This window comes from Nannobrachium achirus (assembly GCF_963921795.1).
Source record: "Nannobrachium achirus genome assembly, chromosome: 16".
Taxonomy (NCBI): domain Eukaryota; kingdom Metazoa; phylum Chordata; class Actinopteri; order Myctophiformes; family Myctophidae; genus Nannobrachium; species Nannobrachium achirus.
The window spans coordinates 41,727,681-41,753,012 of NC_137823.1; the positions used below are offsets into that span (position 1 = coordinate 41,727,681).

At 40.2% G+C, this 25,332-nt stretch overlaps 1 protein-coding gene and 1 long non-coding RNA gene across 2 annotated transcripts; both read right to left on the reverse strand.

The window, feature by feature from the left end:
- Positions 1-452: 452 nt before the first annotated feature.
- LOC308300580 (gamma-aminobutyric acid receptor subunit rho-1-like) lies at positions 453-25,124 on the reverse strand (the record flags this gene model as incomplete). Its single annotated transcript, XM_080744451.1, has 10 exons — positions 453-740; positions 1,904-2,100; positions 10,693-10,845; positions 11,502-11,642; positions 12,164-12,246; positions 13,854-14,077; positions 15,235-15,302; positions 17,445-17,551; positions 20,596-20,643; positions 25,018-25,124. The coding sequence occupies 10 exons, from the start codon at positions 25,122-25,124 to the stop codon at positions 453-455; spliced, it is 1,416 nt and encodes a 471-aa protein (XP_080600577.1).
- LOC308300569 lies at positions 5,236-6,229 on the reverse strand. Its single transcript, XR_013962839.1, has 3 exons — positions 6,121-6,229; positions 5,880-6,006; positions 5,236-5,299 (listed from the first exon to the last, which is right to left on the reverse strand). It is a non-coding gene; the product is annotated as an uncharacterized lncRNA (long non-coding RNA).
- Positions 25,125-25,332: the final 208 nt, after the last annotated feature.

The following is a 25,332-nucleotide window of genomic DNA, read 5'->3' on the forward strand; positions in this document are numbered from 1 at the left end:
TTAATCCGTCCCTGTTTGAATGATATGGCCACATTTTTGCCACACTTTGTCCAACTTAAACAACCAGCCAGGGCTGTGCAGAGTTGATCACATGCCAAAGCGCCAGTGCTCGCCCAGCAGTCTGCTGTCACCCAGGCGTATGCATGCATGTGCCCATGTGCACACTAAAGGCGAGGTCGCTCCTTCCCCATAGGGCGTCTTACTGGTTTATTATGCTGGAGGACAATTTATAGGCCTAAATGGGCTGTACGTGTCACTGTGCACCATTGTATTGTATTGTATTGTATTGTATTGTATTGTATTGTGTGCATGTTGCTGGTGCGGGTGTCCAAGACAAATTTCTCACAAGGGAGACAAAATAAAGTAACCGTGGACCTGGTGTCGGAGGCAAAAGATAAAATAAACGTTTAAAAATGTGATCAGTCTATTTTCACTGTTTGTCATGCAATGAATTAACTGTAGATGGACCAGTAAATCATGTTGAAGAGTGTGTAGGCTCCCGGAAAGATGACCCGTGAGTACTTGTCTATGACATGCGTGTCAATCCACACGTTGCTGTAGGCGCTGGAGCCAACATGGCCGGTGACCTGGTCCGTCTCCATGGCCAGCTGCACCAGCATCCTCTCACGTTTAATCCCGTTTTCCTCTGGCATGCCGTAGTTGCCTGTGGTGTAGCTATCCATCTCACTGTAGCTTGTGGACATCACCCCAGGGTGTGACAGGCCGCATGTGCAAGGTAGCTACGGGGAGAGACAAAAAGCACTTATTTGTCCATGCTTCTGCTTTTGATAGCCCTCCTCGGGTCATTAATATTTATTTATGGCCGATGGGAATACATGTTTTATCCCTGCTTCTGATCAGACTGAATTAAATACATGCTTTTCCTTTAGGGAAATGTTTGATAATATCCCAATTGAACAATTTTAAAAACATGAAAGATTATGTTAACCTCATTAACCCTGGCTATTTGCCATAGGACACGGGGGCTCCCCCCGACTTTTTGTTTTAGTTTATTTTTTAATTGTATATATTTTTAAAATCTAATCCCGAATAGTGAATACAGCACAGTATCAATTTTGGAAGAACAACACAGAATATTTTAATACATTATTTAAAAACTATAATAAACTATAATCATATCCTATAAGATATGCTGGTTATTCTTTGATGTATCATTTCAGAATACAAACTTGTAATGCACGTTATTTCTTGCACATCATGCAGCATTCAGAGGAGAGGACTGTAGGTTACAGTATATAGATTATCATGCAGGCAATCGTTGGCCGAGTTTATCCAATCTAGGGCTTATCCAATCTATCTGATGCTGCCTGCCTGAGAGCTTGGATAATATACGAGAGCAATGATGAATGCCAGGTGATAATATATGTTAATCACATACCCATATCCTTATTTACATACAAAGAAAATGATAAAATAGCATTTTATGGTGAACATTACTGTCATTCTCTGATCTGTTAAAGGCTGTTAGGTGAGAAAGCCATATGTTGAAGATCAATAACATTGATCAACTCTCTTGATTGAACCCAGATGTCCAGGTCTCAGGTTGGACACTCTAACCACAATACCACTGAGCTGATGGGAATCCAATTCTCCATGTCAAATAGAAAAGTGTGCTCCTAATGTGTACCGATTTGTGTGTTTTTGACCAAAGTTGGAGCAGTAGTATCAAAAAGTGTATTTTGAACACATAAAGGCAGAGAGGTTCTATTTTCAACCGTAGCAATTTTTGCCGAGTGTGGTTGTTGCATTAAGTTTAGGAAGCCTGGACAATGAGGGTCAAATTAGTTTCTGAATTGACCTGTGACACCATAAACTGTTTATTATTTCAGCACACAAGTACTGTACAGTCAACATCAAATTGAGTTGACTGAATGACACTCACCGATTCTTGAAGTTTCCTTTCCTTGCGTTCTTGTAGTGTCGACAGGTAGTTAACTGCAGCATACTCTATCACGGACAGGAAGACAAAGACGAAACTGACCCAAAGGTAAACATCCACGGCTTTGATGTAGGACACCCTGGGCATGGAGGCGTTGACTCCAGTGATGATGGTGGACATGGTGAGCACTGTGGTGATGCCTGAAACACATGCAATACATCGTCATGACACCTGGTGTGAGCTGTGGAACAGGGGCGTCAATTGGGTATGGCAGGGGTATGCAGCTGCCATACCCTGTGTCCAGGGGGGAACATAAAAGTTACTTTTGAATATGAATCCATGAATGTCTCTTTGTCTATCTGTTCTGGTTATTATGTTGTTAAATTACAGTAAAATAACTACAAATGCAAAATTTTACAAAATGGTCACTTTAACAAGGTATTATAAATAATGTTCTCCACACTTGTATTCTCCCCATCTTGACAAAATGGTACTGGTGCAATTCATTATTGTTAATTGTGGCACGTTTACTATAACCTATGCCAAGTTTAGCTGCACTTGAACAACCATTCCGGGGGAAAAAAATGTAATGTACTTCTTAAAATAAATGTATCATGCCTGTTGCTAAGGTATGGCAACATGACTTGGCGCGCGTGCAAGACACCAGTCATGTTGCCATACCTTACCTTTTTCTGAACTGACACCACTGCTGTGGAAGCTATATATGTTTGGGTGGGTCATAACTCATAAGTTAAAGTAAAACAACAAAACGAAGCATCACTTAAGCTATAATATAATTGATGGAACATTTGTTATATATAGTAAATCTACAAGTTTAAATAGGGCTGAAGTGGTAAATGTATGTTTTGTAATAATAATCCAAATCTACAAAGTAACTAGTAAAGTTTCCAAATAATTGTAGTGGAGTGGAGTATAATATTTGCCTCTGAGAGTGAGATGTACACATGGAAGAAAAATATATGAACATATATGTTTTTAATATATGCATGCATATATGTCTAACATATATGCCACATGTAAAAAAATGGCCGCCTATATGTCATATATGTCATATATGTGTGCATATAAACATATATGTACATATATGTATATATGCACACATGTTTATATATGGTCGCAAGATATATGCACATAGCCTACCAGTCAAAGGTTTGGACAGCTTCTATTCAATGTGTGTTTGAGAAGCTGTGTCCAAACCTTTGACTGGTATGTACACATATATATGTAGAATATCACATATATGTACATATATGTGTTAAATGATACACATACCATACTCTCTATATATACCTACAGGAATACAAAATAAAACACACAATCTTGAAGTCATTATTAGCATTTATTCACATACAAGCAGAACTCAACTGACACTGATACTGTATGTTCCATTTGAAAACTGAACTGACGACATATCGACTGCTGTAGCCTGGCACATTAATGGCCACACATTGTGTGTGTGTGTGTGTGTGTGTGTGTGTGTGTGTGTGTGTGTGTGTGTGTGTGTGTGTGTGTGTGTGGGGCAGTAATTAACATACAGGCACATACTTACAGAGAATGCAAAATGTCCATTGGTCAGTGCAAAAAAGTACAAGTGACATGGGCTGGACTCCCAGCAAAGCCGCACAGGAACAGTCAGTAACAATTATTCCAGTTAAGTTACAGTTGTCCAAACGACCGCTGTGTCTCTCATTGTATAACATTCACAAAGGACTTTCCCAGTCTCTCACATCTCCGTCCTGGGTAGATGAATCTATCGGATCCTCTGTCTATCCAAGGAAGGTGGAGGGGGTGGGAGGATATCCAGCGTCCTAGCCATTTGCATCCTGGCCAATTAATCCTCCACCCCCTACAAGGAGAACCCAACAACGGAGCGCGCCTTCCTCACCAGTCTGTTGAGTTGAAGGTGTCACTCGCTCAGTTGTTCCTCCCCAGCACGTTATTCCACATTAATAAAAAAAAAACTGTTTGGTGGCAAAACGATCGCAGTCTTCTCAGGAAGAACAGCCTGCTCTTCCCCTTGCTGTGAATCACCTCAGCGTTGTCCAACCAGTCTTGATGTTTCCACCGATACTGCCTTCCATCCAGCTCCGGTGCTATACCGTAAGATTGGAGACAGAGAAGATGAAATTAGCTATAATAGCACATTAAACATGTTTTCCCCTAGCCCATATAGAACCTCTGCTGCATACTGTTATGCACCGCGGGATGGAAAATCATACTCTGGGAGCATGGAACTACCTTTACTTTTTGGATAGAACCTCTACCTCGGCGTGGAGGCATTCTACAGCAGCCCAGGGATATCCGCTTAGGAACTCATCTCGAGGAGCACAACGGTATGCAGCGGAGAGTGAGGTTCTATATGGGGCTAGTTTTCCCCATGTTCGGTCCTTTGCTCAGTCAGTGGGGGATGTTACAATATTACATTAAAAAGTATTTGACTAGACTGGGAGAGACTCTCACCACTGCAACATCATGTTGAAGCTGGGCAGCATTTCTTTACTAACTACTGCACAATGTGTCAGACACATTATTTCCCACATATAACCAATGCAATGGTGACATCATACTGTATATCTGAATATACTTTACAAAACGTGTAAGTGTAAGATAAACTTACTTTGAATCTTTTCCACTTTGGTGGGGTCCAGCATATGTTTGCCCTCGAGCTCTGGAACAACACCATGCCTCCCTGTGACAACTGCATCCTTCCAGTTCTTCAGTCGTGAAGAATTTGTCAAACAGCTGGTGGAACAGGCGACTGCAGTCCTTCTTAGCACTGTGGTGAATGGCTACCTGTTCCAACGAGAACAGAGTCCACAGCCAGTGAACGAAGATTCCATGATTAACACATTTCACAAAGTTTCTGCTCTTCAAGTGGACCATGGAAACAGACCATTGTGTGATCTAATTAGGCCTGGTTTACACTGGCAGCCAAACCCAGCCTGAATCAGATCTGTGTCACATCCGGGTTGGAATCTGATTGGTTCCATGTGACCATTTAAGCCAATCGGATTCCAATCTGAATGTGACTCAGATCTGATTTAGGCTGGATTTGACTGCCAGTGTAAAGCAGGCCTAAAGGAAACTTAACTTTCTAGCTCTAACAGATCACAAAGCGTAGTATGGGATATAGTTAAGATAGTTAATCTTCTCACTGTAGTGTGAAATGTATATTGAACATGTTCGTCTACCTCCCAAATTTTTACCTGGACTATAATCGTACCATCAAAAATGTAAAATCCATTATACATTTATACATACCTGGATATAGCTCTTGCACCTCAATGGCCAACACCTAAACTTTTCACATTGGATCTGCCATCTCCATGTCCCCAACCATCTCAACAAGTCCCTGTAGAGCTTGCAGGTGTTCAATGCCTGGAATGAAGAGGAAAAAATATTATGACAATCCAAACATATTCAAAGGTTGAGTACAAATAAGTGTTAAATAGCGCTATATTCTGATAACAGTCATTGCTATGCCATTGCTATGGAATACTTATTTTCTCAGTAGCAGGGATTGTCATGTTCAACGGCAACCTTCTCTCCCCATCTCTCCAGTAAACAGAAAATGTAAAGTTTCAAGTGAGACAAAGAAATGAGCTGACAGAATTGACAACTGCAACACTATGCTTCATTTTTTGTGAATGGTGGGTGACCAGCCAGGGTAGGGGATATTTATAACAACACACCCGGGGGTCTAGAGTAACTTAAAGAGATATTCCAATTTCAAAATTACTTTTTGTCATTTTAGCATCTAATCAAGCTTTTGGGAACACCCAGGACAGTTTTTGAATTTCTTCATTCAGTATTTAGATTTAGAAGCAGACACATATCAGTCGCTGATTACAGATGAGCATGGTCATCGCATAATTTCAGAAAAGTATAGTTTTAAGGGTGAATATTAGGGACAGTACAGTGAGCCATCTTAAAAACTTTAATTGAACTGTAACCTTACCTAGATAAACTTCAAAAGGTGGTCAATGGCTTGTCGGGCTGAGAGCTTTCCTGGTCTCGTTGCGGCCTTGAGGTGAGGGTGGCATGTGGTGGATAAGGCAAGATGGAGGACATCTCACTGTCCCATCCTGAAAATACAAGGGTGGGGGGGAAACAAAGACATTTTTACTAAAATCTGTTTACATTTTGGTTTCAAAACCATCCCCTCTTCCATTAGTATTATTCCTTTAATTCCAGCGTACCATTTTCCAGTTCTTCTGTTGTGGATTCAGCATTATGAAGCAGATCTACATGGTCGCCTGTCTGGGCGAGTCCACAGCTTTGTTCAAGGACTTACTGCATGTAGTGAGTAAGTAGGCCACTTCTGCAGCTATGTCATCACCAAACATCAGACTGAAATCCTGTATCTGCAGACAGGATGGAATACAGACAACATGGCATACATTTTAATGGGTTCACCCTATGACCAGGGATGTGATCTGTTTAAAGTCATTTTTCATTTCAGTTTGACTTTAAGGCAAGACAGTTAAAGAGCGACATACCATTCCTGCAATGTCAAGAAATCTTGTAAAGGTGGTGAATATTTCAGAGGACTTCACTGGGTCATGAACCATTGTTTGGCAATGGGTGAAGGTCTGTTTCATCTTCTCCTTGACCATCATCAGTGCGATGCCCTCAAGACACTGGGTTTCTGTCGTTAGCTGAAGAAACCCACTCCCATCTACTGGATTGTAATACTGCTCCTAAAAAACAAGAACGTGTTTTATTTTTTCTCCTTAAAAAACTAAACACATGCCCTTGTCTGGAGAATTGCTAAAATCAAGGTCAACAGGTCTGATATCTGTGACGATCAACTTGTTGGGGTTAGGAGAAAGGTATGTACTTGTAGGGGTTAGGAGAAAGGTATGTTGGGACTTGGGACTAGTTCTGACCAATGGGCCATGGCTTGGAGCAGTGGTTCCCAAACTATTAGCTCAAGAGAAATTATGCCCAGGACCCAAGCTAGTGAAAACAGCAGATCTACAAGCTCACAATGCGGTGCGACGCATTGTGAGCTTGTAGATCTGCTGTTTTCACTAGTTTAGGCCATTTTCACTAACTACTTTTTTATACAAATATAAGGGACGTTAAAAAATGTGTCTGCGACCCACATATGGATCCCGACCCACTGCTTGGGAACAAGTGGCCTAGTGGGCACCCACGCGATTTGCTACAATGTGATGTTGGGTTTAGTTTCTCAAAAACGTTAAGACAGTTTTTACCCCTTACACCAGAGGGCCACTTGTCTTTTTACTGGACCCCCTTGCGATGCCCACCACAGTAGCAAAAATGCACTATAGGCCTATGCACATTAAAAAATTATTTAACATGTGAAATTCTAACTATAATCAAAATCACATACCTGTCAGTGGCTGAGTGTTTCTTCTCTTCTTTTGTCCCTCTGAGGCTTCGTTTTGAAGTGTTTTCACTCTCCATGCAAGAAACCCACTCCCATCTACTGGATTGTAATACTGCTCCTAAAAAACAAGAATGTGTTTTATTTTTTCTCCTTAAAAAACTAAACACATGCCCTTGTCTGGAGAATTGCTAAAATCAAGGTCAACAGGTCTGACATCTGTGGCGATCAACTTGTTGGGGTCAGCATATAGAACATTTGTTGAAATTTAGTTGAAATCTCACTCTTGTCTTTTCGGGCAATTCCAGGAGTGAGGAGTAAGGAAGTTAGGGATCGGCCAGGTATGGAAACAAGGCAGTGATTTGCGTAGTCCTCTTTAACACGCCTTGAAGGACTCTTCCTACAGTGTGCACACACACACACACACACACACACACACACACACACACACACACACACACACACACACACACACACACACACACACACACACACACACACACACACACACACACACACACACACACACACACACACACACACACACACACACACAATCAATTAATTAAACCAATTTGATTCCAGAAATTAAATTAAATGATCTGACAAATGATGATGGATCAAGCACATGCCTCCTTTGAGTGTCAGATGTGTGTCATTTTGTCTGGCTGGTGTCAGTGGTGTTAACATCAGCTCCACTATAAGATCTAACATCAAAAGTAAACAACACTAAATACAAACAGGTCAAACATTGGCCAAATTGTCAGCTGATATAAGAAAGAGGCAACCAATGTGAAAATAGCAGATCTACAAGCTCACTGCAGTCCAAGTACTTGGTGGTGGAGGGTCCCCAGTTAAAATGTGAATATTTTGGGAGGTCCCCATGCAGTTCAAATGTGATTATTTTGGGGGCCAACAGTCAACAACAGATTAAAATGTCAAGGTCTCCCCTTAACTCTAACAGTGTACAAATGGAACCAAATTAACCTGTTAGGGGTTGTTTGGTTCCATTTGTACACTCTCTGCTACCATTGAACAACTAGCAAATTGACATTAGCTAGCTAGCTACAAACAACACATGCTGCTAACATGGAACAATTGCTAACTAATGTTAGCTTATAGCCACACATACTACAGTACACAGCAAAGCACCTATGATAGCACAAAACAAAAAAACTGCCACTTCTATCAAAAGGGCATAGTATAAGCTATTCAACACAGTTGGAACATTCAGTTCCTTTAGGATGTACTGTAATAACTTTAGCATCAGTTAGCATTAGCTTTGTATTTGTCTACTGGTTAGCATGGGCCCTTCAGGAAACACCACAGACAAAAACACCACAGACAACATTCTTAACATACATTATCCAGTGGTTAAGTATTGTTTAAATTTCACCTACCAAAAGGAGATATAAATTTAGTCCATGAGAGAGCCTTCTGCCTGCATTCACACTCACTGGCAGTGGCAGTGAGTCACTGAAAGCAATTCAAACAAACCGGTTCAATCCAGTTTCACTCTGCAGGCACATCAAAGCACTGTGTGATGTCACTGGTCTAACCAAGTTTGGGAACTTAACCCTGTAACTGCTGATGCAACAATGCATTGTTTCTCATGTGATGAACAACACTTATGCAAAGATTATATTAGATAATAAATTGATTGATAATGATAATAACAATAATTATTACAACTATTATAATTATAATACATACTATAAATAATTTTAATAATATAATTAATAGCCTATAATTATATTAATAAATGCGGATGTTATTTTACATAGGAATGTTATATTAGTTTTATATTAAAAAACACACAGCATCAATTATATATTTTTTCAGATAAAATACACTTATTCTGACTTGATTTTTGACATTGAGTCCGATGTAGTTGGTCCCGTCGCGTGAAAATGCTGGCTGTCCGTCACGTCACACTTTTCCCCAACTCATATCTCTGCCACCGTTGCCCCATGCCAAACTTTGCACACACAGTCCTTGTCTGGCAAACCACAACCTCCACCCCTCCCAGGACCCCCGGAGCTCCAGGGACCCCCTGTTCCAGCTGCCAAAAAGTGCAAAAATGACCAAATGACCACCCCAACATGCAGGGCTGCTCATGGGGAATTCCCGGGGGGCCACCGACTCCGGCTGCTCCAGAACAGATCCAAAAGGGATTGCACCCCCTAGTGGAGCACCCCCTCCACTGCAGCACGCTAAAAAGGCCATAACTCGGCCCCCCAGCAACCGGGGTGACCTGCATTAAGTAGAAAATAAGTACTATGATAAATTGTGTTATATAAAACTTATATGCACATTATTTTGCAAATAAAAGTGAGATGTAGGCATTATGTATGGCATATATGCAAAAAGTCAGACATATATGAGCTATTTATGAGGCATTATATATGACATATATGCATAAGGTCAGACATATATGAGCTATATATGAGACATTATGTATGACATATATGCAAATATATGACCATGACTATGGCATATATGTTGACATATATAAGCCATATATGACACATATATGTTCCTATATATCCACATATATGAACATATATTACCATGAATATGGCATATATGCAACATATATGTTTCATATATGTCACATATAATATCATATATGTGCATATATTTCCTTTCCGTGTGGGGTAGTGGAGTAGAAGTAAAAGTACAGAAAATTGGAAATAGTAGAAAATAGAAAATTGTGCTCAAGTACAGTAAATGTACTTTACACCACTGCTATTGACCGGAGCACCCCAAGGCTCTATCTTTGACCCCTTCCTTTGTTCCCCTTTTACCCCATGGGCCCTATATCTTCGTCCATGCCTCTATAAACTCACAATGTATTGATGTAGATCGGCTATTTGAAGTATTTTAAAATGTTTTTTCAAAATCGTAAAAAAGGCAAAGAAGTTTAGGGATAAGGCATGGACGAAAATATAGCTCAATATCTCTTCACTGAAAGTAGCCCATCTGCAAGCTCTAAACGTGGCGGAATTCAGGAATGGATACAAATGGAGCAACATATATTGGTTTAGGCAGGGTTTGTATCACCAGGTGTGTTTTCTTTTTTTCTTACTTTGCTCCCAAATTAAATGTCTTGAAAACTTCATGGCTGAATTGTATTGAGTGTCTTCATGAACCTAGGGATGACCGTACTGATGGGGCTTTAGTGGTTAATAAATACAAGTTACCTGTACGTTTACGTTTGTACACAAGCCTGCCATGTCGTTTCATGAATCCATGTTAAATGTTATTTAGCATGTTTCTTCTCGGCCAATCAGGAGGACACAGGGACATCCATCAATGTTTCTGCGTTGTGAAAGCGCTTGAACATTTTGGACCGATACCGATAGAGTGGCTTATATACTATAATTATGTACTAGATAACAATGGTCTTAGGTCTCACCCAGAGGAACTCTGGCTGGTACAGCCCTGCGGTCGATCCAGAAGGACACCCAGGACAGCATGACCATCAGAGTAGCAGGGAAATAGGTCTGGAGCAGGAAGAAGAAGATGTGTCGACGCAGCGTGAAGTTGATGTACAGACGGTTGTACCAGCCTGAGGAAGATTGTTGGACAAAGTGATGATACCATGCTATCATTCTTCTGCCTCATATAATAGAGTCTAGAGACTCTTTGTGTCTCCATAGGGAACAACGCAGGCTCTTTGTGTCTCCATAGGGAACCACAGCTGGTCATCAAATTATTGATTTAGGAATGTGACAAAAACAAAGAAATCTCCATGGGGTTAGTAATCTATAGAGATTTTTTTTTTTTTGGGTGAATCCCTTAACTCATACAGTGCCATCCGGCCACAAGGGGTGCTAGAGTGCCAGAAATTTCTCCATTGACCTTCTTTATAGCTTTCGTCGACCCTCTCCCAACTGGCCTGTGTTTTCACTCCGGTCAATCCTATGGGTGTCCAGAGGAGGAAGCTAGCTGACACGTAGCCAAAATGCTAACCCATTTAGAAGCCCGATCTAAAGCTATTTCAGCCGCAAAAAACTTTCTCGTTGGGTCTGGGGACACAATCCGGAGAAAATCCTGTCTAAAGATGTGATTTATTATTGGAGTGGGCGGCGCGATTCGGCCGTTAGCGCGAATACGGCCGGAAAAAGTCTAAAGTGTCAGCCTATAATGATGACATGTCCAAAATAAGTGGTTATAATTAATAAAACATTCTGTGGCCTTTTCAAGCAGGTTGCTGCATGGTACCTGTGCTGCTGTAGAAGGCCAGCCTGGTGGTGGTGTGGAACTCCTGGATGAGGAACTGGGAGAGAGAGATCCTTTCATCTGTGGCCAGTGACTTGTTCCCTTTCTTCCAGTACAACATCAGGTCATCATCTGTGTAAGCATCTGATGGACGGATGAGGATCACAGTGAACAGTCTGCTGTGTGCATGTGCAAACCCTTTCATAGCGAATGATGGGGTATTTATGGTGACAATCAAACGGTGAAGTTGGAATACACCATTGATTGATTGATTGATTGATTGATTGATTGATTGATTGAATACTTTATTAGAAGTTTGCATAGGAAAAGTACAGGACAGTACAGTTCAGATACAAGGTCTACTAATAGGATACCACAAGAAAGCACAATGGCTTGTTTACATTGGGGTCCTTTTGCATTCAATTCATAAAAACATTAAATGACAGACAAATAAATACAGTACTATGCAAAAATAACATCATTGTTGTTGATTGTTTAATTTATCCCAATCTATTCTGTAAAATCCTCAGTGTTTATTTAACTCGCTTGTAGATCTGCAATATTAGCTACTTTTGTGTGACACTAGTGTGACGAACTAGGGCATTAATTTATGGAAAAAACACAAATTGAAATTTGGAGATACAAGCAACAAATAATCCACTTACAGCTCTCTATCTCCAAGGAGCACGTCTGTGTGTCCAGAGGAAAGCGACTGAGGTCCATGCTACACATAGCTGTGACTGTGACCCTGCAAGACAACTCACAACAGAACAATTCTTTATTATTCATTATCCAGGATACTGTATTGTAAACTACTTAGTAAACCTTTGGACCCAAATACGGATTCAGAGCGAAGGGCTTTTTCAACTTGCAATTTGTCCTGGTCTGAGACCAGGATCTGCCAAGTCATCCGCGAACAAGAACAGATTACAGTCACATGCTGATATCCTAAGGTACAGTAAAGGCCCCAGTATGCTTCCTTGAGGAAGCTGTAGCTAACTGCGAGGGGGAGGACAGGGTTACGGTCACATCCACCACCTGTTCTCTCCCCTCCAGATAGGATTTCATCCAGTTCACGGACACACTAAAAACATATCTAGAGTGATTTATACCAGCATACTGTGTAACACTGCCAGTGTGGAAGTGGTTTAATGTGGACATAAGGCTCCTTTTGGGTCAATCTTTCCACTGCTCTGTACCCAAGTTAACCCAACCCGTTAAAGCAAAATGACACTTGACTTGGGCAGAGGTTTGGGTTGTGTAGTTACCTTGCCATAATATAACTCCAACTATTGGCAAGATATCCTCCATAGTTGGTCTGTTGATTAGAAATTGATGTTCCAAAATATTCTGCTCATTTACTTATATTCCACTACAGTACATCTCAGAGGCAAATGTTGTATTGTGACACGTTTTGAGCATGCAGATCAGCTATTTTAGAACAATTTTTAACAAATTTAGAAACATTTTGTGCTTTTGCTTTGTTACTGTTAAGTACATTTTGATCCCATGACTTTTGCACTCAAGTAAAAATGTGAATAGGACTTTTACTTGAATTTACAATATCTACAGTATGAGTGCTTCTTCGACCACTGCAGTGCGGAGATGATCAACAAAGATAATTAAAGATTATCCAGCTCACTGGAAGAGAGAGCACAACACAAGCTGAGAGCATGCTCTGTGGGGGCCTAGTGTCATCCTCACGCACCAATCTGCCTTTAGGTCGGAATACTCGGAAAATCGGATCTGACTCCAAACTAGTACAAACTCCTACGGAGATTAAACCCATGACATGCGACGAGCCTTCTTGAATCCAGTATTATTCTGAGCTATAATTCTGTCATGCTGCACCAGCACCAGGGGTCTGTTTTCATACCGAGGACCCCAGGGACATGCAGAGAATGTTAGAGATGCAGGGGCCTGAAATATCCAAAAGGGCATTTTGGTGAAAATGTCAAAAATAGCAGACCTCCAAGCTGACAAGCTTGGAGGTCAGCTATGTTTGGTGCTTGATACACAAGTCAATACACAAGTCAATACTGGAGATACTGGCGTACCGGCATGGATTTCTACACTGAGAGGGCAATTCTTTCAGCATAAGATGCTGCATGCAAGTTCAGTAGAGTCTGGACGAGGCAATTCTCTTGAATGCTGCCTTCAGGTATGGTATGGAAATAGGGCGTTTTAATTTTTTTCACCATAGTAAAAACTGCATTCATGGTCTGGAGAGGGCACTTTTTACAGGCGGATAAAAGGGCAGGGGCTCAAGCCCCCTTGTACACGCGCCTGGAGGACCCCTTGCCCTTAGCTGAGAGAGACAAGCTTACACCGCTGTGAGTTGTGAGTTGTCTTTACCTGAGGCTGTAGAGGACTTTGCCGTCAGGGTAGACACGCAGCATGACGTTATCTGTGGTGGTGTCGTGGATGAAGGACTTCTTGGAATGAACAAAGAACATGTCAGGCACCCAGATCTTCTTCACTAGACGGCCATCAAAGGTCATGCTCTGGTTCTTGTTGCTTTGGAAGGACAGGCGCTCATCCTTCCAGTAGTGTCTCAAGTACAGCGTCATGGTGAAATCCTGCCAAGCAGATGAGGGGTTCATTTAAAGAAAAATCATACTTTGGTACAGGTTTGTGTTGTGAAGTTGCCCTGCCATTAAGTAACTCCAAATATTCCATTGGGCAAGGTTGGGCAGCTACCTGGGGCCTCAACAGTAAAGTAGTAAACATCTTTTCATTTTAGGCCCCTCAAAAGGGGCAGATCTACAAGCTTGTAGATCTGCTATTTTTTAGCATGCAACCAAGTGTAAAATCAGCCATTATGATGCCATCAAGACTAAACTAAAGCAAAATTCACAGAAAATAGCAGATCAACAAGCTCACAACTATTTTGGCAAAGAGATGTGGTGTAGAGGGGAAAAGGAGCTGAACAAGAATTGAGGGTTTAAGACTTAAGTTGTTAAATGTCTGAAAATACACATTGAAGGAGTAGTTCACCCACAAAATGACTTTTTTTCTATTGATTAGTCATGCCATGGAGACTAGAGTTCAATAATATTTTTTGGTTTTTTGTCACATTCCTAAGACAAAAGTTTGATTAGAGTAAATTTACCCCCATTGATTCCGGATGGAGACCCGTTTCGAAACGGGTCCCCATCCGGAACGAATGGGGGTACATTTATTGTTATCACACATTTTTGTCTTAGGAATGCGACAAAAACCTAAAAATATTATTGAACTCTAGTCTCCATGGCGTGACTAATCAATAGAAAAGAAGTCATTTTGGGGGTGAACCACTCCTTTAACAACAAAACAACATGCATTATTTAAACACATCAAGTCACTGTTTATGTGCTTAAACAGTGACTTTGAGAACTGCTCCACCGTGCAACGTAGGTAAATGAGGAGAATATAATTAGCTTTAAATAAGAGAGTGCACAAATGTAACTAATTGGAGTCCACTTAGTTACATTTGTACACTCTCTTGAGTTAGAAATAGATAAGTAAAATATTTTACTGTGCACATTGTGTATGCAGGCCCTGATGACAATGGTTCCGAATATGTGGAACAACAGGTATCGTAGACTGACATATTTCTGATCAGTAATCTGATATCTAACAGTATGTATCTCTGCCTTTTCCTTTTCCTTTTATTGATTGAAAAAAAACATGCATTTATGACATGTAATTCCCATTCATAACCAGAGATTAAATGCATACACGCAGCAAAGCCTACCATTTCAACCTCTGAAATTGTGTCCAGACTTTCCACCTGAACATCGACCCCAACTGGGACAGCAGGACCTGCAGACATAGAGAACAATGTAGCATGGTGTCAGGATGGCAGGATACAGGACTGTGGTCATGAACAGTGATGGGAAAAGTACTCAGATTATCGATGATTTGAGTTTTCTTGCTTAGAAGGGGACATGGAAGCATTAGAATTTCAAAAGCACACAGATTTTTGGTATGGTATATTTAACAGTTTTAACAGCCACTTACAGTTTACCATGGATTGCAGTGCGCAAAAAGTGCATTTTCTCGATATGTGGATCATAAAAGAAAACAATATTTTAGTTACCACCTTGTATCGAAAAGAAACAGATAAAAATATGTTATTGTTGGCAAGCAGTTTTCATCCCACTCCTCTTAAGAGAGGGCTTCCAAAAAGCCAGTTCTTTAGGTTGAGGAGAGTCTGTACCTCTACTGAGGACTATATCCAGAAAGCTGATGACATGACAGCTAGATTTATTCAGCGGGGTTACCCTGCTGATTGGATTAAAAAAGCATGTGATATGGCACTTAAAAAACCACGGGCAGACCTATTAAGAAAAAGTGAGAGAAAAGAGAAAAAGTTTTCAGTAACATGCATCACCACTTTCTCTCCTCACTCGGGAGTCATAAAACCAGTTTTTAAAAAACACTGGCATCTTTTGACATCCGACCCTGCTCTGGGCCCCTACTTTTGTACACGAGCCTCTTTTTGTGTACAAACGTGGACAGAATTTGAAAGACAGATTGGTTCATGCTGATCAGAGATCTTCTCCTGCCCAGCCTCGCCAGAGGCTCTTAGCTCCACTTCCAAATGGCAATTATCGGTGTGGTAGCTGTGCGCAATGTAATAACACATATAAAACTGAAACATTTCGCCATCCTCATTCAAACAAACTGTTCCCGATTAAAAGTGTCATAACCTGTGCCTCTACTCATGTTGTGTACATGTTGCTTTGCCCTTGTGGTTTAGCCTATGTGGGCAAAACCACTAGAAAACTAAAATTAAGGATTAGTGAACACAAAAGCTCTATACGTAGAAATGATAGGGATTACCCAGTGGCTGTACACTTCAACGATCATAAGCATGACATCTCAACACTTCGTTTTTGCGGCATTGAAAAGGTCGATCCGCCACGCAGAGGTGGCGATCATGACCTGCTGCTTAAAAGACGTGAAGCATTATTGGATTTTTAGTTTGCAAACTTTGGCACCAAAAGGCCTGAATGATGAATTACTGCTAAATGTCATGCTTTGATTCGTTCTTATCTTGATACGTTTTTAATTATGGTGTCAATTTCTATTTTTCTACTTATGCTGGTTATTTCTATTTTAAGCTGACCTGGTTATATTTTAAACTGTTTCCCTCCTCTCTTTTTTACAGGGACAGTTTTTCATGATGGTTCCACCTGCTTTTTTGCCTTTATTATTTTGTTGATTAATTAACATGATTTTTGTACTATTCATACTTCATATTTGGCATTTTGCCCTTACTATGTACTGTCATGTTTTTTAAAATGTTGAATATGGTATTAATGCACAGATGTATGGAATTTTGTTTCTCTTTTGAGAGTATATCACCTTAAAAATGTGATGTCATAATGTTGGTGCGTCCTGATTGGTCCACCATAGGTCTGTCAGCCTTTTTAAAAAAGATCTCTCACACTCTGTACAAAAGTTTGCCTGATGAAGGTTTAAATACCGAAACGTTGCATTACTTTATTAAATTCCCCTTTTTGCATTGGAAGACAGTGTGCGTGGAGTTTTTGCCTTTTCAGTTCGCCGACCATTGTTTGGTCTCTCCTCGACGGCACCTGTCGCTGTAGGTGTGCAAAAGCCTTTCGTTTCATTGGTATGGTATTAGGAAATTGTATGTTTAAATGTGAACACAACACGGGATCTGCTATTTTTGTTGAAGAGATTTGATGTAGATCGGACAGGGAGGGGGCACCAAGGGGTGTCGCTCTCCATTCCGACATGTCGCCACTCCGAAATTGACTTCTTATTGTCGGAGTGGCGACACTTCCATAGGGGTTAAGTTTAGGGTAAGGGTTAGAGATAGGGTTAGTGTCGGAATGGAGACATGTCGGAGTGGCGGGGTGTAACCGGCACCAAGCACAGTGCAACTCAGGTCGAGTTTACTAAGTATAGCGGGTGTAAACTGTAAGCAGTTACCTCCAAAACCTGGTCTCATTGTGAAGTCATGGTCATCAATCCTCAGGATCTGTTCTGACTTTGTGCTGAAGGATTTTGTTACGTCAGGACTCCTCTTGTATAAGGGACTGTAGAAAGAATGGAAGGCAATAAATGATATGTAATCATTGTGTACAGGATATTTGCCCATGGTGACTAATAAACTAGAAAAAGATGAAATTGGAAATTGCTGTGTGGTTGCCGACGTGACTATATTCTTCAGCTGTCACGTGAAGCTCGACCAATTGATTCCCAATTGATTCCCACTCCCATTGATTCCCTATTGATTCCCACTCCCATAGATTCCCTACAGATTCCCTATCCACTTAATTCCCTATTGATTCCCATTCCCATTGATTGCATCAATTTCCAATGGCAGCGGTAAAGTTTATCTAGTGAAAAGAAAGTTTCCCCAGAACTACAGTGAAGAACTAAGAAGATTCTTTTTATTTATATATATATATATATATATATATATTTTTATTTTTTTTTATTGTTTTTTTTTTACATAAAATACATAAAGACAAAGACATTCACATTCACAGACATTCACACACATACCACATGCACATGCCTATTTAAAGTAACTACCTTACCCGTTCAAAGATATGAGCTCTGAAATGATGTGCAGTGTGTGGGTTATGGGATGTGCACTGTGCACACAGTATATGAGGGATGGAAAGTAACTTTAACTGGTGCTTGCATGATAATATGTAGGAGCATCAATGTAAGAAATACCCGTTTCGTTTAATGGCTACAGAGATACTGTGTACCGATCTGCATGATTTTTGGACAAAATCTGTAACAGGGCCAGACAACAGACCCCCCCCCCCCCACCGCCCGCCCGCCCACACACACACACACACACACACACACACACACACACACACACACACACACACACACACACACAGAACTGGTTAAACATGTTGCCTCATGCTAGATGCAGAATAGATATGCCTCAAGCTAGATGCAGAATAGATATAGATACACCATAAAAATGCTAATATACAGCATATGATTTGTGAAAGTGACAAACGGGCTTCACAGTTATGTTAGGTGTGTTCATATGCTAATGGTGATGCGATTTCAGATCAATTGCTCCAGCCACTGAGGAGAAACGCTGTGACAGACACTCACTCAGACAGACAGACACTCAGACAGACAGACAGACAGACAGACAGACAGACAGACAGACATTTGGAAAATGATATGTTTGATATTGATAATAATACATAATTCCCATACATTACATTAGGTATTTATTTTCATGGCATTCATATACATCTCCCACAGCTGTTCAAAATTCACTCTGTCTACCCCACACTTTATATGTCAACCTCTCCAGCCCGATGGAATTCATTAGTTCCCGATGCCACATCCTCAATGTTGGGACTTCAACACTTTTCCAGCATAATGCCACTAAGAAGATTCTTAATGGACAGATACCAGAGAGCACGGCCTGTACATTGAGAACATGGCTTCCCACAGAGGACAGGCTGTGTCCAATCCAGTGCGTCATCTACTTAAAAAAATGTATTCAGTGTCCTACAGTACCCAACATCAGGGTCTACATTTCTCAATGGAAGTATAAAGAGACCACCTCTAACCACTGCAGATGTACTATATTATATCTCTGTCTGTCTGTCTGTCTGTCTGTCTGTCTGTCTGTCTGTCTGTCTGTCTGTCTGTCTGTCTGTCTGTCTGTCTATACGTCACACCTGACATTGTGGTTCCCCTGACACATCACTGTGACATCACAGGCTCAGAGCAGGAATAACGCCTGATACTGTGGTTCCCCACATCACTGTGACATCAGAGTCTGATACTCAGAGCAGGGATCTCCATATATGGGCATAAACAGGTGACATAACAGTTGTGTGGCTGGTTCAGACAGGGATCTCCATGTATGGGCATAAAATGTATTGTATGTGTGATTTCATGGGAACCACTCTAACAGAATCCCTTTTATGCCCATTTATGGAGATCCCTGATGTCATCAATATTAAGCCCATATCTAACAGGACATATGGGAATGCCCATATATGGAGGAAGACAGCCCATATCTGTGTGGCTGGTTCAGACAGGGATCTCCATGTATGGGCATGAAAGGGATTGTATGTATGATGTCAGATGTGATAGACGTCATAAAATTTTCACATAGAATAACTGAGTAAGCACGTTCTGGGTCTCAAAGCATATCTCCATATACAGTACATGGATCTCCATATATGGGTAACTGGTCCGATATACATCACTGGACAGTCTTACTAGTTATATTGTATCAACTGCTTTCGCTCTGGCATCCCTATTTTGGGAATACCATTTTAGGAAAACATTTAAAGGAGCTATAGTCAACTTTTTCTTGAAAAACGGATGCTAAAATAAAAATAATGTTTCGAAAATATTTTATAAAAAAAATAAACTTCATATATGTGTTTCTATTCAAAAATGACCACAAAAAGCCTAAAATAATGATAAAATAATCATTTTGGCCATTGTCAGACCGACACTTTGTTTACATTCTAGTCTATAGACTAGGATGTAAACAAAGTGTCGGCCCTACAATTAAAAAGTTGACTATAGCTCCTTTAAAAAATGTCCTAAATAAAGTTTAAAATCAATCCCCAGTTGAGTCATATCAAATATTGTAAAAAGGGTACCCAATTCCTCCCTGCTTGGCAGTCAGCATCAGTATTGGATTGGGGGTAAGTCCCTGTGACATATTAGCATCATGTCTAGGGTGTGTAATTGTACATCATGTGACATACTGGCTAGCATATCCAGGGGGTGTACTCGTACATCGTGTGGATATTCCACCCGAAAGCGACGATATTGTGGTTTGTTGTCATCTCTAGTAGGGCCAATGCACCACCAATTAGTGACCTTCTGAACTTTCACTCCTACTATATCCTGGCTGTCTCCTCGGGTTAAGAGTGGATTATGTTGGCTTTGCGCTGATACATGGAAGCAGACAATCCAACTAATAGGAAGCTTTAAACAAAAGCATGATTAAAATGCCCATGTGTCTCTGTATGTTCTGCCGGTTCAATTCAATTACAGGCCCATCTAGCTCTAGAATAGATCATTCACTTCCACAGCAAAAGAATCAATAATAATAACTATACTGTACCTGCCAATTTTGCAACGTCCCACTGTCAGGGGTATTTCTCTTTTCAATCTGAAACAAAAAGAGAAACAAAGGGGGTGAGATGTTCAGTAATTTTGAAATAACATTTACTACAGTTTACTAAGTATAAACATCTCAACAATGCTTGTTGAGATGCATCAAAGAAAACAACCAAATAATCATATATTTTGTTTGACTTAAAGAAAGTGTTTATTTTCTATACATTATAATTTCTTATTCTTATTCTTATTAATCCCTACGAGGGATAACCAGAACCTACCATAACCTGAAGTTTTACAGAACCTGTGAAGTTCTGTGATCGGTTTAGGTTTTAGTTTTAGTGGAGAGGTATGTCATCATTTTAATTTTTAATGTTTAGCTATTTTAGTAACACTAGTCCTTGCCCGTGGTTGTGTTGTACACTGACGTGAACGTATCGGCTCGTAGGATAGTAGGATTTAAGACACATCAGTGATGTCAGGGCTCTGTTTCACTCATTTATGCCCATATATGGTGTTCCGTGATGTCAGTCATCTCCAAATGTGTTCACTGTTTCAGCATGCAGGTATATCAGATTTGGGCACTGTTTAATATCAGTGATATCAGTCATGAAGTCATCTCCAAATATGGGCACTGTCCAAATGTGGGGTGGGCTGACAGGCTGTCAGTCAGTGATGTCAGTCATCTCCAAATTTGGGCATTGTTTCAGAATGCGGCTGTTACCATGGTAGAAACACTGTTTAGTATTAGTGATGTCAGCATGCAGACAGACAGCGGACAGACAGACATTCCGTAAATGAATAGTTAGATTTTGAAATTAGAAGTTCTGAGTTCTGGGTTCCAAGATTAGAAGATTAGTTCTGGGTTAGAACTACCTCCAGAGCAGAGCACTAATTGGCTTCTGAGAACCTTATCTGAAATCCAGCAGTAGCATCATCGAAAAGAGCCGTAATAAGCTGGAATTTGGATACCCCACCCCCCCATGCAGGAAGTTACAGGGGTTAACTTCATTGGGATCATGGCTATGTTCCCTCGACCTATGTTCCCTCACTGAGGTTGGGGTTAGGGTTTGGGTTAGGTTTAGGCATAGTACTTCATTTATGAAATGCAAAGGGATCTACATCTACCCACTGTAAGCTTTAGTGTCATGCTATCTTCCATGGAGATACATTTCCAGCTGTCCAAAACAAATCTTCCTGAATATAATCTGCTTTGTGATGGCAGATTGCCGAAAAAAAGAGTACCTTTTCACTAAGCCTTAAACCCAAAATGAATAGCAAACAGACAGCCACATATATAGCTAGATTAGCTACTGTATCGTAAGCCTCAATGAAACATCTGCCAAAGGTCATTCCAGATATTTGGCTCATGACGGAACATTTATTGCTATGTGCATGATACTGCCAAGAGGTTTCTGATCTTAATAAAATCTCCTCCCATCACATAAAACTTTAAAAATAATATAAAAAAAACAAACAAATAAAACGTTGCTAAATAAACATTAGCCGCATGGTCACTCTTCTAGAGAATAGAGGCACTATGCACTATTTGGTTCTTGCACGGGTGTACTTTTTTTTTTGCATTATGGAAAACAGTTATGTTTTATGGGTCTGCTATATTTAGTTAAGTGTGGTTCAGTAGTTCAGTAGAGGTTTTCTGCCACAAAAAGAATCGTCCATACATTTTTCCCATAGAGATTTACAAAAATATTAATTATCAATTATTTTAAGCCTAGAATCAAGCCATCCTGGATCCTGGTGAATCATGACCTTTGATTCTGTGAAGAAGAAAAAAAACACCCACTGCTATGCCCTATTTAGCTATAGCATTATTTACCTTAGCTCACTCACTCAGAGACAAAGAGACTTTGGAATGATTTAAAGCATCTTATGGGGATGCTGGTGATATAGGTCAGTGTGTAGATGAGTGCTCTGGGCACCATCTGGTCTTCTTGGAGACATTTAAGCACGTCGGAGGCGTTGCCAAGACTGTTTAGCACCCTGTCTGTCTGTCTGTCTGTCTGTCTGTCTGTCCGTCCGTCCGTCCGTCCGTCCGTCCGTCCGTCCCGTCCATCCGTCCGTCCGTCCCGTCCGTCCGTCCATCTGTCATGTCCGACTGTGGACAGCTAATCTCCGGCACTATTGGACCGATCGGCATGAAACTGTGCACACACTCCCTGGAGGCCAGAGCAGAAACAAATGTTCCACATTTGTCCTGATTGGCTAAGATTGGCTATGATTGGCTATGACAAAGTCTGCAGGTGTGGCCTATTTTGAACAAAATGACTCAAATAATGAACATAGTGTCTGAAGTGCCAAGGATGAAATGCCACCCTACATTTTTTTTGTTGCCGCTTGACACCGCAGCTATGGTTGCCGCTCAGGGAAATCGATCTATAGTCATGTGATGAAGACAGATCAGTCCAATATTTCATATTCAATCCTGATTGGCATGACATGAATGTAAGCATCCGATTGCTGTGAAACTTTGCAGGCATATTACCACTAGGCTGAGGATGAAATACCACCATTTTCACATTGGCCTGCAGGTGATTTTTTTCTACATATTTCTACAATACGTTTTACCAGTGTATGAACAAATTACACTTAATTATATTGAAATGCCATCTGCCTTCCAATGGGATAAGCTTTACCCACAAAGTCACTACAATAGCAATAATTTAGAGAGCCTATTAACAAATTCTGATTATTACCTGTTACATAATCTGAGTAAATGATTTGTACTGACCTGGCACATCCTGTGTTGTCAGCTCAACTGCTGTAGCTCTTTATTACTGGCAGCAGACAATGCCACCAGCTTTCAGTTTTGCTAGTTAACCACTGTAAACTCAAGTAGGGTCTATACTTCATTGTAGGACACATGTTCACAACACGTGGCATAGCGATTTAACCACTTGAACCCTATAGCTTTCTAGGCAAGTGAGACTTTAGTTAGTGTAAAGACCTTGACACCTTGGGACCCTGGACAACGAGGTTAAGTGGTGAATACAGGACAATACAAAGCTGGACATGGAGCCACATTTTGGCTTATGGGATTGAATACTTGTATGACGTAGCCTTTTAATGTATATATATATATATATATATATATATATATATATATATATTTTTTTTTTTTTTTTTTTTTTTTTTTTTTTGCATCTAATTGTAAATGGTATCTTGTAAATAAGTGTTTGATGTATCCTATGTTCAGATGTATGTTGCATGTAACATGTGTTTTATTTAATGATCAATACAGATATCAATCGATCAATCAATCAATCAATCAATCAATCAATCAATCAATCAATCAATCAATATACTTAGCAAACTGGACATGAGTTGCCTCTGTACTTGGTCTGCTCTTTTATCCCTCAGCACCAAATGTCTTGCCAAAAAATAATAGATCTGCTGATCTGCAGTTTTTGTTGAATAGAGATGCAATGTATTTAACCACTTGGAGAGTCCATAGAACTTTAGATTTTTTTTTTAACTTTCACCTGTAGCAATGCAACAATGACCTTTACAAATCATTCTGTTTTCTTGTGATGACAACATGTAACATATAACAAAGAGCAAAACTGAGTTGATTTAGAGGTTAAAATGATAAGATTTGGGGGAAACAGTCACAATACCAATACAATGCATCATGAATACAAGTGTACAAAAATACAATAAACCCTACAATAAATGTATATATATTTTTAATCTGACACTGCTTTGATGTTATATCAATAAAATAAAATAAAAATGATATTTTTCTTGCTGCTGTTTGCTCATGCAGTCTATCACACAGCCACACACAGTGTAATGCCCCAAATAAGAATACATAGAATAGCCTATATGTATTGGGCCAAATAGAATGTTTTAAACATAAGAAGAGCTACAGCTCTTCATATCTCACTGTTCTCAGACTGGTAGAATCAGCCAACATGGCTGATTAAAATAACAAAGGAACAAATGAGAGAATTGAAACGATTAATTAACTGTTGTTGGTCATTTGGCGTTGGAGCCATTGACTTAAGCTAAACTTCCGGAGTGGGCTGTATGTTATTGTTTGTGCTGAGGCAGGAGTAAAATTGGAATATAACCCACACAACTCTATATAAATGTATAGATTCAATAGGCTGTTGTGCTTTTATTACCACTTAATAAGCATCATGTTGCCTTTAAAGAGTTTAGGCTACCACGACATTTCAACTTCCAAATAAGCACCCATGTGTCCATTTTACGCACGATTACGCATTGGAAAAGATTTATTTTACTTTGATTAAAAGTATCAATACTGCAATAAAAGTAAGCTATTGGCATCAAGTACCAACAAATCTAGTAGGAAGTAAATCTAATGAGCCTACTTTCCACCACTGGTGTTTAATTATATGGCAATCAAATCAACAGTTGTGAATAACGTAAATCGTGTGCCAACCTGAGCTGTCTGTACGGTTGAAGCGTGCGCCCTCTGGGACGGTATCTCCCGTGCACTCCAGCTGTCCACACAAACAGCGTAAGCAACAATAAAACATCCGTGTGCATTCTGTCCGAAATAATAGAAATATATGGTCCACCAAGAATCTCAAAATGAATGTCTACCTCAAAAACCTTTTGGGCATTATGGGCATATCCATATTCGTGCCAGACATCGTAGCATAGCCTGCCATACATTTAGACCTCATCATTTATAATCTCACAGTGGCGGAAAAGCAATTTCGCCTAAACCTATAAAATCCCTCGTGTCAGATGG